This window comes from Panthera pardus, unplaced genomic scaffold (assembly GCF_024362965.1).
Source record: "Panthera pardus isolate Hobbes unplaced genomic scaffold, ASM2436296v1 HiC_scaffold_21, whole genome shotgun sequence".
Taxonomy (NCBI): domain Eukaryota; kingdom Metazoa; phylum Chordata; class Mammalia; order Carnivora; family Felidae; genus Panthera; species Panthera pardus.
Window position 1 is genome coordinate 33,553,656 of NW_026526777.1, and position 15,709 is coordinate 33,569,364.

Consider the following 15,709-nt stretch of genomic DNA (forward strand, 5'->3'; position numbering starts at 1 on the left):
TTCAGAGGAGAGGGCAAACAGGGTGCAAAGCAGCCACAAGAATGTCCTGGCTTTCTGGGTTTGTTAGTGGTGCCACCCCAGATGGTCTCTCTTACCCTGAGGGGCAGGCTGGGTGACAGGCAGGGCTCGGGGGCCGCGGGGAGCTGTGTCCTGTTCAGACTCGTCAGTGGACAGTCCGCTGTCAGCCTCAGTGTCCAGTGAGCCGATGGTCTCCTCCAGGAAGAGCAGACACTCCTTCTCTTCTGCGGACAGGAAGTCGTAGCTGCCGTCACTCTGGAATGAGGCGTGGAGGACAGAGAGAGAGGGAGAGAGGGAGCTGTGAGAGGGAGCTCCGCAGAAACTGGTGGGGCTGAGAACCACCCTGTGTCTGGAAGGAATGCTGAAGGGCTGGAAACCTTTCCAGGAGGCGACTCCGCAAGTTTGCGGGAGTTGTCTGTCTCCTGAGAAACTGCGAGCACCGGACAGGGAGGAGACTGGCGGCTGTGGGCCCACCAGCGCCCAGTGCTGGGCAGGCAGATGGCAGCTGGCCTTTTCCACCCAGTCCTGGGTGGGACGCTTAGGGGAACAGATCAGAAGCAGTCCCGGGTTCTGATTCTAGTTCCTGTGTGTGACCGGCACAAGCATATCCCTCTACGTGTCTCCGATTTAGCTCTGAATTACATGGGTAACATAATGACTTGACCTTAAACTTCAATGGTATTAACTTGTCAGAGTACTTTTGCACACTTGATCTGGTATGTCAAGGACAGTATAAGGACAAACAAGAAACGCAGCCAGCCACTGGCTATCCGGCCAGTGGCAACAGTGGTATGAGTAGCCACAGATAAATTTACCAAATAATTTACACTTGACTTTGAAATGCATTCCATACAGGATTTTTTTTTCCTTTGTGTATTTACTTTCTTGATGGCATTTGGCTCTGGCTAACATTCAAATAAGTGTGCATTTCTTAAGCAAATATTAACTAGAGGTGGGTAGGGTGGAGAAACCGGACGGGTATGGGAGGAGGGGAAAGGAACTTAGTGTGAAATATCAAGTAGATATTAAAGTAAATAACCGTCATGATGAAAAAGCACATAGGGGTATTTGGGGAAAAGTGTTACGGCCCTTTTAAATGGTTGCTGCCCACGGTCAGCAAGGCCAGGAAGATCCATAGGATAGTTGCTCTCTAAAGTTGAAGGTTGAAGGGAAAACCAAAAGGGCAAATGGAAATGTAAGAAACTTGGCCTGAGTTTCCTCCTGGCATCTATCTCATCCCTCTTCCTAATATTTAAGATACTTCAGAGTTATATATTCTCCAGACCCACTCAGATGGCCAGGAAAGATTTGAGACAGCTCTAAAGATACCCTAGGAGATGGTTGTTGGAATAACCCCACCAGTTCCCCTGACTCCTTAAAGGGCCATCTGGCAGGCCGACCTGTCAAAGGAAGCTACAAATGTAGCCCATGGAAGCCCTGAAGCCGATTCCAGGGGTTCCCTGAACAAAATCTTCTTTACGGCCCTCTTCTTCCCAAAATAGCTTTGCCAAAGATAAACCAACTCTGAATTTCTCCTTTGTGGAGGATTCACCTTGCAGATCTTTAATCCGTGCCACACTCTGTGTCCAGTAGTATGTAACTGCTCGTATTGGCCTCAGCCTAACAGAAACAGAAAGATGTCTCTGTGGTCCCACCATCTCAGGTCAACAAGAAATTATATACGGGCTGCCCACGCTTTGGATTGTGTGTGTGTATGTGTGTGTGTGTGTGTGTGTGTGTGTGTGTGTGTGCGTGTGCTGCTTTCTCTACTCCATTTTTACATATCAAAACTCACTGGCTATATTAAAAGTCCTTGACATTTGGTAGAGATCTTCAGCATCCTTAAATTTTCAAGTACCTCTGTAGGATATAGAGCAATAAAGTATAAATTCTCAAGGGTTATTAGGTTATTAGGTATACAATGAACACCAACAGTAAAGGAATGTTTCCATTTGGATGTAGGGCAGATGTACTCTTTCGCACCAGCCTTACAACAACCTTGACTTAAATTCATCCCCAGAAAAATTACAATTTGTTACCTGCCACTCACAAACAGTTAGACACGATGACTTTGGGCGATTCTGAATCGATGCTCCTGGATAAGGCTATTTCTTTTCTACTTAGAGGCGTGTGCTGAGTGTTTTGTGTTTCACACGCATCTCGTTCACTCCCCCCACCCCCCGGAGGACTCGGTGTTTACCTTATATCCCACCTTAAAACGGAGGAGACTGAAGGTTACAGAAATTCAATAATTTGCCCAAGGCCATAGAGCTTATAGATCGAGAACTCAGACCGGCTTGGCTCCAGAACCCAGGCTCCTAATTACTCTGTCCTCTGTGATCTTGGTAAAAGATTGAAGGCACCCTGCTGGCTGCAGGGAGGCTTCAGGAATGTGAGTGCTATGGTGATCTACCCTCTGCTTTCCACCAGGACCTCAGATCACTGGCCCTGGCTCTCACCTCAACTTAGCCCCCCACCCCCCGTGAATGAAAGCTGGGAGCAAGTCTCATCTCATTGCGCTTTGGGACTGTCCCACCCTTTCTCTCGAGAACCTGGGTGACTCAAAGGCAGAAATACCAACCGGTGTGATTCACTCTCTGACAAGGAAGATGAAAGCGAAGGAGCAGCCAGGCGGGCGGTGGGCAGGGCGGGGCGGGGCGGGGCGGGCGTGCAGACAGAAGCAGGGGGGGCGGGCTGCAAGGCGGAGAGTACGTACAGATCCAGAGCGGGTGGACACGGTGCTCATGATGCTGTCGCAGCTGCCGATGCGGGTCACGGGTTCCGAGCCAGGCCCCGCTGGCCACAGCTCGCTCCTGGGCATCGCCTGAAGCAAGGTGCAGGGGCGGTGAGAGGGGCTCCCAGAGGGGAAGTGAAGGGAAGTGAAGAATGTCCCAAGCCGGCCTGAAAAGACAAGAATCAAAGCCACGTGTGAGCGGGCCAGGCTCTGCCCGGGCCCCCGGGGCGCGGCGGCAGGGACACCAAGCAAGCAGAGAGCTGGAAGGGGCCGTGCACGGCGGTTCCCCACACCTCCCCGCCTGCGTGGAAGGACGCAGAAGCGGGCTCACACACATGCAGGAGGACGGGCTCAGCAGGTGCAGAAGCAGTCTAGTCAGAGAGGGAACTCCACACTTGTCTTAGCTGCTTTTTTTCTCTGCGTCGGGGAGCTTAGGCTACATTTCCAGGACCACAAGCAATAAATAGGAAGGGGTTCATAACGTGGGTTCTGGAGGAAGTCAGATCTGGATTCAAATCCCGCTTGCATTTACAGTTATGTGACTTGAGGCAAATTACTCTTTGACTCGGTTTTTCTCATTAGGTAGGGTTAACGCAAGGATTACATGAGAACAGTTTGCGCAGCTTAGTTGGAAGTAAATGCTCGATGAATAAAGGACTAACTGCTACTGTTCTTGTCATAAGAAAAAGACAAGGTCCTTCGAGGATCAAAGTAAACTGACGTAAGGGAACAAGAGTTTAGAAAAGAAGGGTTTGGGTTACGTGGGGGAGAAGGAACGGGGCCCTCAACGACACCAACCGCATAGGGTTGTCATGGACATATACTGAGATACTTCACGTAAAACACTGTGCAGTAACTGTTAGCTGCTGTCATAGCCAATATCATCAACAGCCCCTGCCACCAGGGCCACCATCATCTCCCTGGTCTGGGAGCTTCTTATGTAACTCACACAGGTTGATACAAACCCAGTTTCCCTCTTGTGTACCACCCACTCTGAGGCTGCACTTATTTCCAGCAAGGTTGCCTAATCTTTGTCAAATAAACGAGAGAAAAGGCCTGTGTAGCTTCCTCCCAATTCCAACTCGTAGGGAAAAAGAGTTTCAAATTCACTCTGCCAATAGTAAGAGCAAAGGAAGGCGGTACCATTTTCCTTCTGAAAATCGCAAAGTCTAGAAAGGCCAGATGGGGCTCTCCTATGTTGAAATAAAATTCTGGAAAAATTAAGTTTAAAAGCCAGTTCCAAGGTCAGATAGGGAGTTTGGAGAGAGCTAGGATTAGAATCTATATTTTTCCTGTGACACCATTTTATATTTTCTATCACCTTTTCTACTCCCCACCCCTCTCCCCCTTTACTAAGTAAAAAGTCATAGAAAAAAATGTGTTCAATTGGAGATCTTGGGACCCGGGGTTTGGATTCCAGGGAGGTTGTCTCTTTGGCCTCTACCCATAACCTCTTCCACTGCCAAGTCAGGTTTGGGCTGTGCTGGGTGAGTCAGCTGCCAATGCTGTAGAGCTGACCAGCACAAGGCCGATTTGGGGGGAAGGTCTGCAAATGGGACAGGTAGGGAGGGGCAGGACAACGGGGAAAGAAGAGGAAAAAATCCCAATGAGCCAGACACATGGAGTTCATAAGGGTCCAGAGCCTCTCAGGAGATAGGGACAGGACCACAGGGGACAGACACACCAAAGGAGCCCAGTGATAAATCAGCATTGGGTAAGATAGCTCTTCAGTCTTCTTCGTGACGTTTCTTTCCCAATACCCAGAACCCCAAAGACAGAAACATGAGGAGTCATGTGGATGAAGTTCAGTCTCCTCAGCTATCCATTCCATTCATGACAGCTTAGATTCAGAGGATACTAACTCATCCCTAACATTCTGTAGGGCTGAGGCCATTATAGCAAAAGAGATCCATTTCTCATAAGCTTAGGCACACAGAAGGCACTCGAAAAATGCTGGATGAATAAACTTGCCATCTGTTCTAGCATCTGTTGAGTTAAGCTGTTGGAAGACCACTTTTTTTGTTGTTGTTTTTGCTCTATTATTACAGACTCTTTCTTAAGTAGTTTATTTCCCTGAGAATATACGACTCAGTGGAATTTGGGCAATGCCTTCAGCTAAACTAACATTCATGAGCACCTAACAGGGATGGGGCAAGCAACACTTTATAAGACAAAGGCATTGCTTCCAAGCAGTCAGTGTAAATCCAAGGGTCTAGGTTTGGGCTCCAGTTTTATCAACGTTGGAGCAATAAATATTAGTACTGTATTAATCACTGTAGTTAATATAATGTTGTGAACGGGTGACCAGATGATGCCTCTGCCTTTCAAAGACAATTACCACCCTGTTCTTCCAAGTACTCTTCAGACTTTATGATGGATTGTTAGCCTCTCCTTCCTCCCAGGGCAACCCATCACACTTTCATTTTGGAACTAAGGATAGCCTACAGTAGTAGCTGGGAGGGAGAGAAACAATATGAATGGCACTGCTTCAAAAACAAAACAAAACAAAAACATGGTCTAGCTTACACTTTCAGATATGCCTATTAGATCTTCCAAATAGCCCGATAACTTAGGCAACATGCGGTATTTTCTTCTTTGACAGATGACAAATCTGGGTCTCTTTCTACTGGTGTCTCCTAAGGGAAGTAGCGAATAACCTACAACTGCATATACAGGGCAGCCTGTGGATCCCGGTCCCTCCAGAAGGCATCTCGGAGATGGCAAGAGGGCCACGTTGTACCTGAAGAAGGGCCATTGGCTTCCCCTGACTAAACACTAAAAGCCCTAAGATCACCTTTCTCCTTTTACTTCACACCTGAAACCCTCTAAATTATCTGGTTCAGCTTTGTGCTTCCAGGCAAGCTTTTTTGGCCCAACAACAGATGTTTCCAGAGTAAACAAACGCCACCAAATGCCCCTGGAGATCGTGGCATCCGGCACTGCGTAATCACCGCAGAGGTGAATCTGAGCCTGAAACCAAAGTCGGATGAGTGCTTGCATCCCGGCTCCGCACCTAGTTTTCTGATCCAAAGAACATAGACTGTAAGAGTCTTTTCTTCTTCTCCCCCTTCCACTCTCTCTCTCAGCACTCTGGCCTGACCTGGATGCTGCATTTCTATCCACCAACTTTACAACCTTGAAACTTGGGGGCTCTTTCAGGGCAGCCATCGAAACTTGAGGTATTTCGACCTGATAAGAAGCCTTTTGAGAAACAAGCAAAACACTCAGGGTGAGAGTTTGGTATCTTTTGACCCTTGACCTCTTTGGGGGATCTGAGAGGAGGAGGAAATGGGTGAAGGACATATGCACAGCCTATAGTCAGGGCCACTCAGGCAAAAGCGTGTTAAATATTAACTGCTCCACTGAAACCGGCCAAGTCTTGGAGGAGAGTAAATAAATAGCATTTGGAGTTCTGGCATGGGGCAGGGGCCGGGCTCCAGCCCCATTCCTGTTTGGCTTCTCTGTACCTTCTAAACAGACGCAAGGCCCCCTTGTCACCCTCCTCCTGTGAGCCCAGCTCCGTATCCTCCAAGAGCTCAACCTCTCTCCCCACTGGTCAAAGAGATTTCCTATTTCTTTTTTTTTTTAATTTTTTTTTAACGTTTATTTATTTTTGAGAGAGGGAAAGTGACAGAGCATGAGTTGGGGGGGGGGGGCAGAGAAAGAGGGAGACACAGAATCGGAAGCAGGCTCAGAGCCCGACGCGGGGCTCGAACTCACAGACTGTGAGATCATGACCTGAGCCGAAGTCGGACGCTTAACCGACGGAGCCACCCAGGCGCCCCAAGATTACCTATTTCTTTCAGAACAAGTATCTCTCCTTTTTGCCGACTATCCAGAAATATGCCTCGGGCTGAGGAACATCCTAAGAAAAACACCAGGAAGGACTAAAAGCTGCCCTGTGTGTACGTCCTTCTCCGTGAGCACATGGGCAAGTTTCCGAGTGTGTTTAGTCAACGTTAGAATCTCCTATTTCACAGATGGGTTTCAGGAAAAGGTGGGTCGAAATATCTTCTGCACAGAAGAGCTCTGTCTGACACTTACAGGCTATCTTGTCACCGACAAGTTCACCATCTGCGGCAGCCCTCGGTCAATGAGTTTTGGGGGCTGGTCCCGCGGTGTGGGCTAAGCTGAAACCAAGCGCCAGTTGCCAGGACTGGAAACCCAGTATATTTGCTCAGGGCTTGTATGTGCCAGGCCCTGGGAGCCTGGTGCTGGGGTCTCCCCACTTTGCTCTTTCCTGCAGCAAGAGGAAAAGAGGCAAAGTTAGGGACCAGGACATTAGCCCCCTCCCCTCCCTGAGGTGGATAAAGCTACTCTGAACTGACCTCTACAGGTGAGCCTGCCACACAGACTATCACCTGAAGGAGGACCACCGTAGGGGTCTGGCTCTTCTTTGTGGACTCAGCCACACTACTTGGCCTGAGCCCCCCGGAGAACTCCCGCCCGACTCGAGGTACTACTGTGAAATATTATTAATGTGGGTGAGGCCCCGGCACAGCGGGTGAGGAGCTTTGTGTTTGTCAGTCTCTGTGTCTAATAGCAGGCAAAGTCGGAAAATTGAGTCGAATCCAAAGAGACTCCGTTCTGCAACCAGGTTATTCATGGGTTTTCCAAAGGCGAACTGGTAGTCCGAGGTGGAGTTTTCCCAGCCTCACATCCCCTTACACACAGCCGAGCGCAGCTCACACCTTTACACACGTCCACAGAGAGGTCCATTGCCACGCTACCATTATTGCACACACACACACACAGCACCCTTTCTTGAACTATAGACATTGAGTTGATAGAACCATGGGCAAATTTCCTGTTATAAACGCAACGGAGAAACCATGGCACTCTTCTCCCCTGGGTGATCCCCCATTTTGACTCCCTGTGCTCCCAACTATTCCTTTCCAAAATCACAGCTCAATTTCAGTTGGTCAGAGATGGAAATCTGCAAAACAAACCCATTTTATTTCCTTGTCGTCTGCAAAATATGCTTATCCAACCTAAACAGGCAGATGGAAACAAACAAACAAAAAAATGCATCCGAGCCCGGGTCTCTCACAAAAACAGTCCCATCTGCAGAAGCTACCAGCCTACTGTGATTGCGGAGTGGGCTCAGAGAGTTAAGGAACAGAGAGGGAAGCCCCCTAGCTTCCCTCTATACAGGGCTCCGCACATCCTGTGGCCCTGACTTTCCACGAAGCACCCCTTCTTGCTGCAGAATAAGCAATAGTTGGTTAGTAATTAACTCACCTTCACTGGAGGAGGGGCTGAAGAGAAGAAAGGAAGACCCTTTTATTTCAAAGGGCAGAGACGGAGACAGAGACTGCCTCCCCTGCCTTCCACTGTTTTCTTCTTTTGACCTCCTCCAGACTTACCTGGACAGGTAAATGCTTCATCAGTGCTACCCCACCCCACCCTGCCACTGACTCACAGCCAATCCCGGCAGCTTTCCCTCCCTACTTCTCATTCCAGCTGTTTCGGGAGGGAGGGTGTGGGAGGGAAATGGGCGGGACTCTCCCCCCCCCTTCCCTCCGCTCCGTAGCCAATCATCTCTTGCCCTCCCCTTCCCCGGTTAGAGCCAATAAAGAGCCCTTTAAAAAAAAACAGGGGGGGAGGAAGAAAAAGAAAAAGAAATAGGAGGGCTGGAAGGAGAAGACTCCTTTGGGCTGAGACTGGAAGAGGAGAGTTGGCCTGGAGGGAGTAGGCAAAAGATACTATTTTAAAATTTGACTGTAAAGAAACACAGACAGGCGGTATGCTTTTCTATGTCTGTTTGAAACTTGGTTTTCTATCTAGAGCTGCCTTCCTTCACTGGCGGGGCAAGGATTCCCCTGAATTCTCCAAGTTAAGATCCACTGTGGCCAGTTTTGTTAGTAGCTTTTCTAGTTGTTCGCAAGCACTTTTGCTCTCAAGCCTTTTCCTAGCAGCTCTTACTACTAGCCCCTGTCCTCAGGACTGCTGGAAAAGGTGACTGAGCCTAGGGGTGCTGGAGCGGAGACACCCTTGCCCCACTGTTTGGCAATGAGCTTCTTGACCTCATTTATTTCTGGGGGGCGTGAAGCCACTTTCTCTCCCAAGGGGGTCCCTTTCCTGAGGAAAAAGTGACTGGATGGCCTCGAAGGAGGGAACATGCATGCTGTCATTTGGGTCTCTGATCTCTTTTGGCTGTGCCTGAAAGGTGGCAATGAGTATTAAGAAATGAAAACAAAACAAGCTACCAACCAGCTTAGCAACCTGTCTCCTTCCATAGGCAGATTCCTTGCATCTGCTGTTAAAACAACCTGAGGAGAATAGGGAGATGGGAGTAGGTGGAAGAAATCACAGCTTTCAGGAAAAAACTTCCCCCCCGGGTATGGAGGCCACTTTTACCAGAAAGGACTTTTTTTTTGCCTGGAAGCTGGTTTTTCCTGGATATAGGCCATCCTTGATGCCAAAAGGGCAGGGAGAAAAATTAAAATCAATGCACATAATGATCGCCAACATTTATTGAGCAATTGCTGTGTACTAGGGATTATGCTGTGCTACGTGTGTTCGTGCATTATTCCATGCAACCTTTATTTCAACTTCGAAAAAGTAGGCGCCATTAGTATCCAAATTTTACAGGGAGGTTAAATAACTTGCACAAGATCATGTAGCCAGGAGGCAGCAGAGCGGGGATTTCAATTCAGGCATTACGACGCCAAGCTTGCCATGCATCAGTATAATGCTAGTCAGCCTCCGTTTTGGACAAATTCCCAAGTGGGAAACGTGAAATACACAGATAATTTGCAGGTCTAATTCTAACAATTAGATTAAAGCTTTCCTATCTCATTTCTGTCTTGTAGCCATTCACACCTTTTATTAAAAAGATGACGCATGGCTTTCATCTTTTCTCTTCCTGTAATCATGGTTGGGTAGGAAATAAGAAGTACAGGGGCCAAGAGAGAGGAGAAATGGGGCAGGACTAGTCGAGGAGGAAGGAGGACCGAGGAAGCCTGGGATAACCAATACACTATCACAACTGAACGAGCTAACTGAGCATTTAAGGGTGATGACCTCTCTTTGTGGTGTGTCACGTAAACATGTATGATGTCACAGGAGTAACCAAACAGGAAAGGCAGCTGCACATCAGGGGTTCAGTGCAACGAGAGTCACACCCATGGATGGAATCGCTGAAGTTGACCCAGCTTCATACGTGTGTGATTTGAACATTTGCTAGAAAAATGAATTTGACTTATGAGCATTAACTTCAAAGATGATAGCAGGCACCGTCTTGCTTGTGAACAGTTTTTCAGTTTATAATAAAATTAGTATTTGGGGCGCCTGGGTGGCTCAGTCGGTTGAGCGTCTGACTTCGGCTCAGGTCATGATCTCGCGGTCTGTGAGTTCGAGCCCCAGCGTCAGGCTCTGGGCTGACGGCTCAGAGCCTGGAGCCTGCTTCGGATTCTGTGTCTCCCTCTCTCTGACCCTCCCCCACTCATGCTCTGTCTCTCTCTCTCTCTCTCTGTCAAAAATAAATAAAACATTTAAAAAAATTTAAAATTAGTATAATAGGAAGGACTCATCTTTTCACAGGTAGAAGTAGGAACATAGATAAAATGATCGTTCTGTTCCTCTCTTTCCTTTTAGACATGTCTTATTGAAAATTATGAAATATTTCCAATACCATTGTACCAACATGACAAACACCATTGTACCAACACCCAGTTCAAGAAATAGAATGTTATAGTTGAAGGTACTTACATACTTTGCCCCTCCCTTTCCTCCTACCTCCTCAAAACACACATATGCCCCTGCTGAAATGAACTGCTGTCCTGAATTTGGTATTCCTCATTCTATCTTTAAGTGTCTTACCCTGGAATTTTTTTGGTTTGCTTTCTTTGGTTTTGCTTGGAAAAATATCAAGTCTCTAAAGGTTCCAAGAGAGTTGGAAAGGAGGCCTGGACTAGGGGAAAGAGAGTCCTTCAAAATCAGAAACACTTGAAAGACTAAGGCTATGTAGTTGATGTAGGTCATCATTTGAGGAGGAAAGTGTGTAGTTGTTTCTTGATGAAAAGCAATTGAATTCCTATTTGATGACCTGACCGTGAAATCTAATTACAGCCCAGTTCACCTGACTCATCCATCCTGTATGCTGTTGTGGTGTGCCCATCTCCTTGACCGATACAGGCTAGTTTATGGTTTCCTTTCTCAGTACAACTTCCTACTGAAAGATCTAATTTCCCCTAGACAAGTGCATTTTTCCTACACACACACACACGCATGCACATACACACACATACACACACACACACACACACACTAATTCAAAACCAAAGTTACCAGTCATTGGTTAATCTTTCCTCTTTGGGCCCCTTATAAAGTTGAACTCTCTGCACAATAGCTGTGGATGTCCATTCTAACCATTCATGATACTTATTCATTCACATTATAGTCACATCCTATCAGTGTCTTCCTTTTCCTCTCCAAAGGAATAATGAAGTTACTTTGAACATGTATTACCACCATCCTTAAGAGACACAGGGTACCCACTATATTCATGATATTGAGCATGATACTGTATACTGCGTCTCCGAATGCTTTCCCAACATATCAGGGAGAGGGAAGCTTTTATTCCTCAAGTAGTAGCAAGAGTTTGCTTTAAAGAGAAAACGGCTGGGGAGAGGTTCAGATGCGGGTGATTATAATTTGGCTATAAGACCAAATTGGAATTGATAGGCCATATTAAGACATCAAATAGATCACCCAGTTCTCACCAAAGTGGTATTAGTGTTAAGCCTAAAATGATTAGAGGGGAACTAAAGGGTGTAATTAAGTGGGTTTGGACGAAGAAATTCTGAAATTAATCATTAAGTAATACTTAGGGGTAGATTTGTTTTTCTTTTTTGAGATCAGTGTCTCTTTGGCCCACCTACCATGGAAATTAGGAGGATTCGGCAGTCCTTTTCCTTCCAGTGCTAATGAAAGTTTGAGGGCTGAAGTCACCTATTAGGATCAGAGAGTGTCAAATCTTAACATGTTCAAAATTGAGCTCATCTTGCTCTCTGTGCCCCTACCAACATGTCCTCTCTCCCCTTTCCCCATGCCAGCTAATTGCATCACCATACCTATTCTCACCCAGGCTCCGTGCTTCATAGCAATCCTCCCTTGTCTCCTGTGAGATCATTGCCGCTCTTCTTCCTCTCTATTCAGCTTCAGGACTGCACAAGTTATAGGGTTGTGGACCACTGAAGATGTGAAGAGACGACAGGAATGTCTTGTTTCACATATTCCATTTTATAGGTGGGTTTATAGATTATGTGGGTGGTTGATCGTCTCAATTCTTGGGTGCAAGTTCATAGTGCTCAGGATTAAATTCAAAGACCCTATGTGACATAGAAAGACCTTCGTGAGCAGGCCCTACGTGCTTCTTCCTGTCACGTAGTCATCTATATTGTTTATTACAGTCAATCTAATATTTCTGAAACTGCCACACATTCATGCTTCTGAGACTTTTGCACATGTTGTACCCTCTGCTTGGACCCATTCCCATGATGTCCTCCTGGCTTAGTCTTATTTTTCCTTCAAGATTCAACTCAAGTACCATCTTCTTTTGGAATGGGATGTTAGGTGCTGCTTCACTGTAATCTGATGCAGAGCGTACATCTCTGAATTGAACCCACTAGGGTGTAACTGTCCTTTTTCTCACCCTGTAAAATTTGAATTCATGAAGAACATCGAATATTTCTGTGTATAACTCTTCTATTGTCTTACTTATAGTGGTTATATATTAATGCCAAACTGATGATGAACTTTTTGGCAACTGAAGTGCTTTACTTAAGAAAAATGTCCTAAATTTTAAACTTCCCCTTTTTTTTTGAGATCGTACTGATGGATAACCCATCTATTGCCACGATTTTGCTTATTATTTTTTTCTAAATCTTATCTTTTGACATCCTGTTACACTGTGCCTTCCCGTTCCCATCACATTTACAAACCTGCTTTCCTTTGTACTCATTTTCTTCTTCTCTCTTGGGACGACAAAGAAAATGTTTTTCCAATAAAACCCCACCGTCCGCATATGCTCTGGATCTCATCTCATAGACTCTCTACCTTTGCAGTCCTCTCTCTTACATCATCTTTTTGACCTTTCTACTAAAATAATGCCCATCAGCATTCAAATATATGACACTTAGGTGTCTCTGGAGTCAAAATGTCTGATTTGATTCTCTGCTTCTGCATGTAAATAAAATGCTATTGACAGGTGGGCTCTGAGATATGCTATGTTTACTTTTCCAATTCCATTTATCTTTTTTGTCCGTCTACTCTTGCCCACTGTGTAAATCTCCTCTCAGTACATTCAGAGGTAGTAGTAGTTTCATCCTGGAGAAACATTTTCCAGAACATTCTGATTTGCTTCCATCTGGATATGTTGTTATCTAGTCTGTTGCATGGCTGTCATTTTCATATGTGTCTTCATCGTCCTACTGGGAAAAGTCCTTTCACCTCTTCTCTTGTTGGGTTACTTGAATCTCACATCTTCCTCTTTCCTGAGTTAGCTCTCTCAGTTTGATAAAACACATTCTCTAGTCGTTTCCCAAGAAAGAGCGCATAAGATCTTACATGTCTGAAGTATTGCTATTCTAGCCTCTCATTTGATTGTTTGTCAGGGTATAGAATTCTAGATCAGTATTTGATAGATTTTGGTGCTGCTGTTGCAAAGCCCAAAGTATCTATGATTCTAAATCTAAGACTTTCTCTTTGTTTCCAGTATTCTGAATTTTCATAATGATGTGTGTTGGAGTGAATCTATACTCTGGGTACTCAGTAAATCCAATCTGGAAACTCATGACATTCAGTTCTGGGATATTTTTTTTGAATTATTTCTTTGATGAATTCCTATTGTCCACTTTCTCTCTCTCTCTCTCTCTGTTGTTTCTTTTTGGAACTTATATAATTTGGATGTTATTGGACACCTTCCTGGACCTCAACTTCTGTTTTGTTTTGCTACTGAGAGATTTTTAAAATGTATTTACAACTTCCTATTGCATTTTCTTTTTGCTATTGTATTTTTAACTTCCAATAATTATTGTTTGTTCTCTGAATTTTTATTACATTTCTTCGAGTTTCATTGATGCAGAATCTTATTACTTTAAGAACATATATAGTGTTAGTGTTTTTCTGCCTCTATAGAATGTTTTCTCCAAGTTACTTTTTTTTTTCCTATTTGTTTTGGCTTTTCTGTTTCTTATTAAAGAATATTTTCACATGTCGGATGATTCTTGGCTATCCACTCAAATTCAACAATTTGTCAACAAAAAGATACATTTGAAGCCCTGGCTGGGGCTGGTTGACCATGGACTTCGCTACAGAGCAATCTCATAGGGCCATTTGATTGGAAAATCTCTGATGCCTGTATCTTTACTCTTTTTTGATGGCTTGATTGAAATCCTCAGAGCAGATCCTTCAGAGAAGAGTTTTCCAAAATCCTTCTTGAAGGGCGCAGTTCTGGCAGCTAGCATTCTTGGAGCCTATGGCAGAGGAAGGTTGTTGCTCTCAGCATTTAGTATGTAAAAACAACACTTCATCCCCTTAGTTTTAGTACAGAGAGACCCTATTTTACCCTCTCCTGAGAGGGGATGTAGCAAGTTCTTAGTTGTTCTGAGTGGGAGAGAAGATCTGAGAGGTCTTAACTGTTTCTTAACCAGACTCTTCACCCACCTTCCTGATTTTTTTCCCACCCCTGTCTCCAGGGTTACTAATGCCACCAATTCTTGAATTTTTGAGGGCCGGGGCCTCCATGGTAAAAATAGGCTTGCTAGCTTAGGGTCAGCTCTTTCAAATCTGCTAGGTCAGTTACCACTCATCCAACTGCTGGCTAGCTTCCAAAATTTTGTTGCTATCGTTTATCCCACCATCTCTTTGTCCTTCAGACTTTATGCCTTTCAATAAATCTTAATAATAACTATGCATCTCAGAATTGCTGTGAAGATTATGTAAGCTAATATACGAAAAAGGCTCACAACGTTGTAAGTGCTCAACAAATACTATTATAATTATTACCATCATCACTTAAATAGGTCACTGCAGTAGCCTGTTTCTAACTGGTCCTCCACTTCCATTCTTGCCCCTTTCAACCCATTCTCCGAAGAGCAGTTAAAATAACTTGGAGAAACATAAATCTGATGTTTTCCTTAATAGACTTTCATGTCCTATTAAAGTTATACATTGATTTCATTCATTCGTATGTTCATTCACTCAAATATATATTGAATGTCTGCTATGTGTCCAGTACTTTGCTAGGTGCTGAGACTACAATGGTAATAGGGAGAACTGGTCTCTGCCCTTGGACAAACTACTTGGGGACACTCATATAAAATAAACAAGCAAATAATATGTGGCAAGTAGGTATTCAGGTAAGTGCTTAATATAGCTCATAGATGATGCAAATCTGGATCCTTGCTTTCTCCTAAAGTCTTCATCTCAAGTCCCTTTTTTTTTTTTTTCCTGTTTATCACGCTATGGCCAGACTGGCCTGGAAGAGGTTTCCTTTCCTCCTGCAATATAGGGTTTGCAAATGCTATACCCCCGCTTGGAATGCTCTTCTTACTCCGCAAATGACTAACCCCTATTCATGCTTCAGGTTTCAAATAGTCACTTTGGCCAAAAGACTTTCCCAGATTCACCACTTTGAGTTAGAATTTCCCTGCCCTGTTATTCCCTTCATAGCACCTGTATTTCTATTTCTTTGTAGCGCTGTTTGTGGACCCCCCCACCCCCACCCAAAAAAACCCAGCACCTAGGGCAGTTCCTGAAACTTAGCATTCAAAAATACTTACTGAATGAATGACTATCCTTGTTAAATCCTAAGGTATTTGACAGCATACTTTGTAAGAAATAGAAGCTCAATAAAAGCTTGTTAAATTAAACTGCTGAACAATTAATCGCAGATAAATTATGACTTTGGCTGCTTCTAGCCAAATCCAAGATCATTTTCTCAGTCTTCGT

At 45.0% G+C, this 15,709-nt stretch overlaps 1 protein-coding gene across 7 annotated transcripts in view; it reads right to left on the reverse strand.

The window, feature by feature from the left end:
* The window catches only part of YOD1 (YOD1 deubiquitinase), a 30,836-nt gene that overhangs the window by 3,887 nt on the left and 11,240 nt on the right, over positions 1-15,709 (reverse strand). Inside the window, exons 3-7 of one of the 7 annotated variants that reach the window (XM_053909101.1) lie at positions 11,830-14,232; positions 11,638-11,707; positions 6,797-6,992; positions 2,735-2,919; positions 96-273 (exon numbers count right to left, since the gene is read on the reverse strand). In XM_053909101.1, the coding sequence (XP_053765076.1) occupies positions 96-273; positions 2,735-2,839 (283 nt within the window). In that variant the 5' untranslated portion in view covers positions 2,840-2,919; positions 6,797-6,992; positions 11,638-11,707; positions 11,830-14,232. Of the gene's footprint in view, positions 1-95; positions 274-2,734; positions 2,920-6,796; positions 6,993-7,993; positions 8,171-11,637; positions 11,708-11,829; positions 14,233-15,709 lie in introns of those variants that run through there. The other 6 variants (XM_019430193.2, XM_019430210.2, XM_053909102.1 and 3 more) reach the window with 6 other exon arrangements.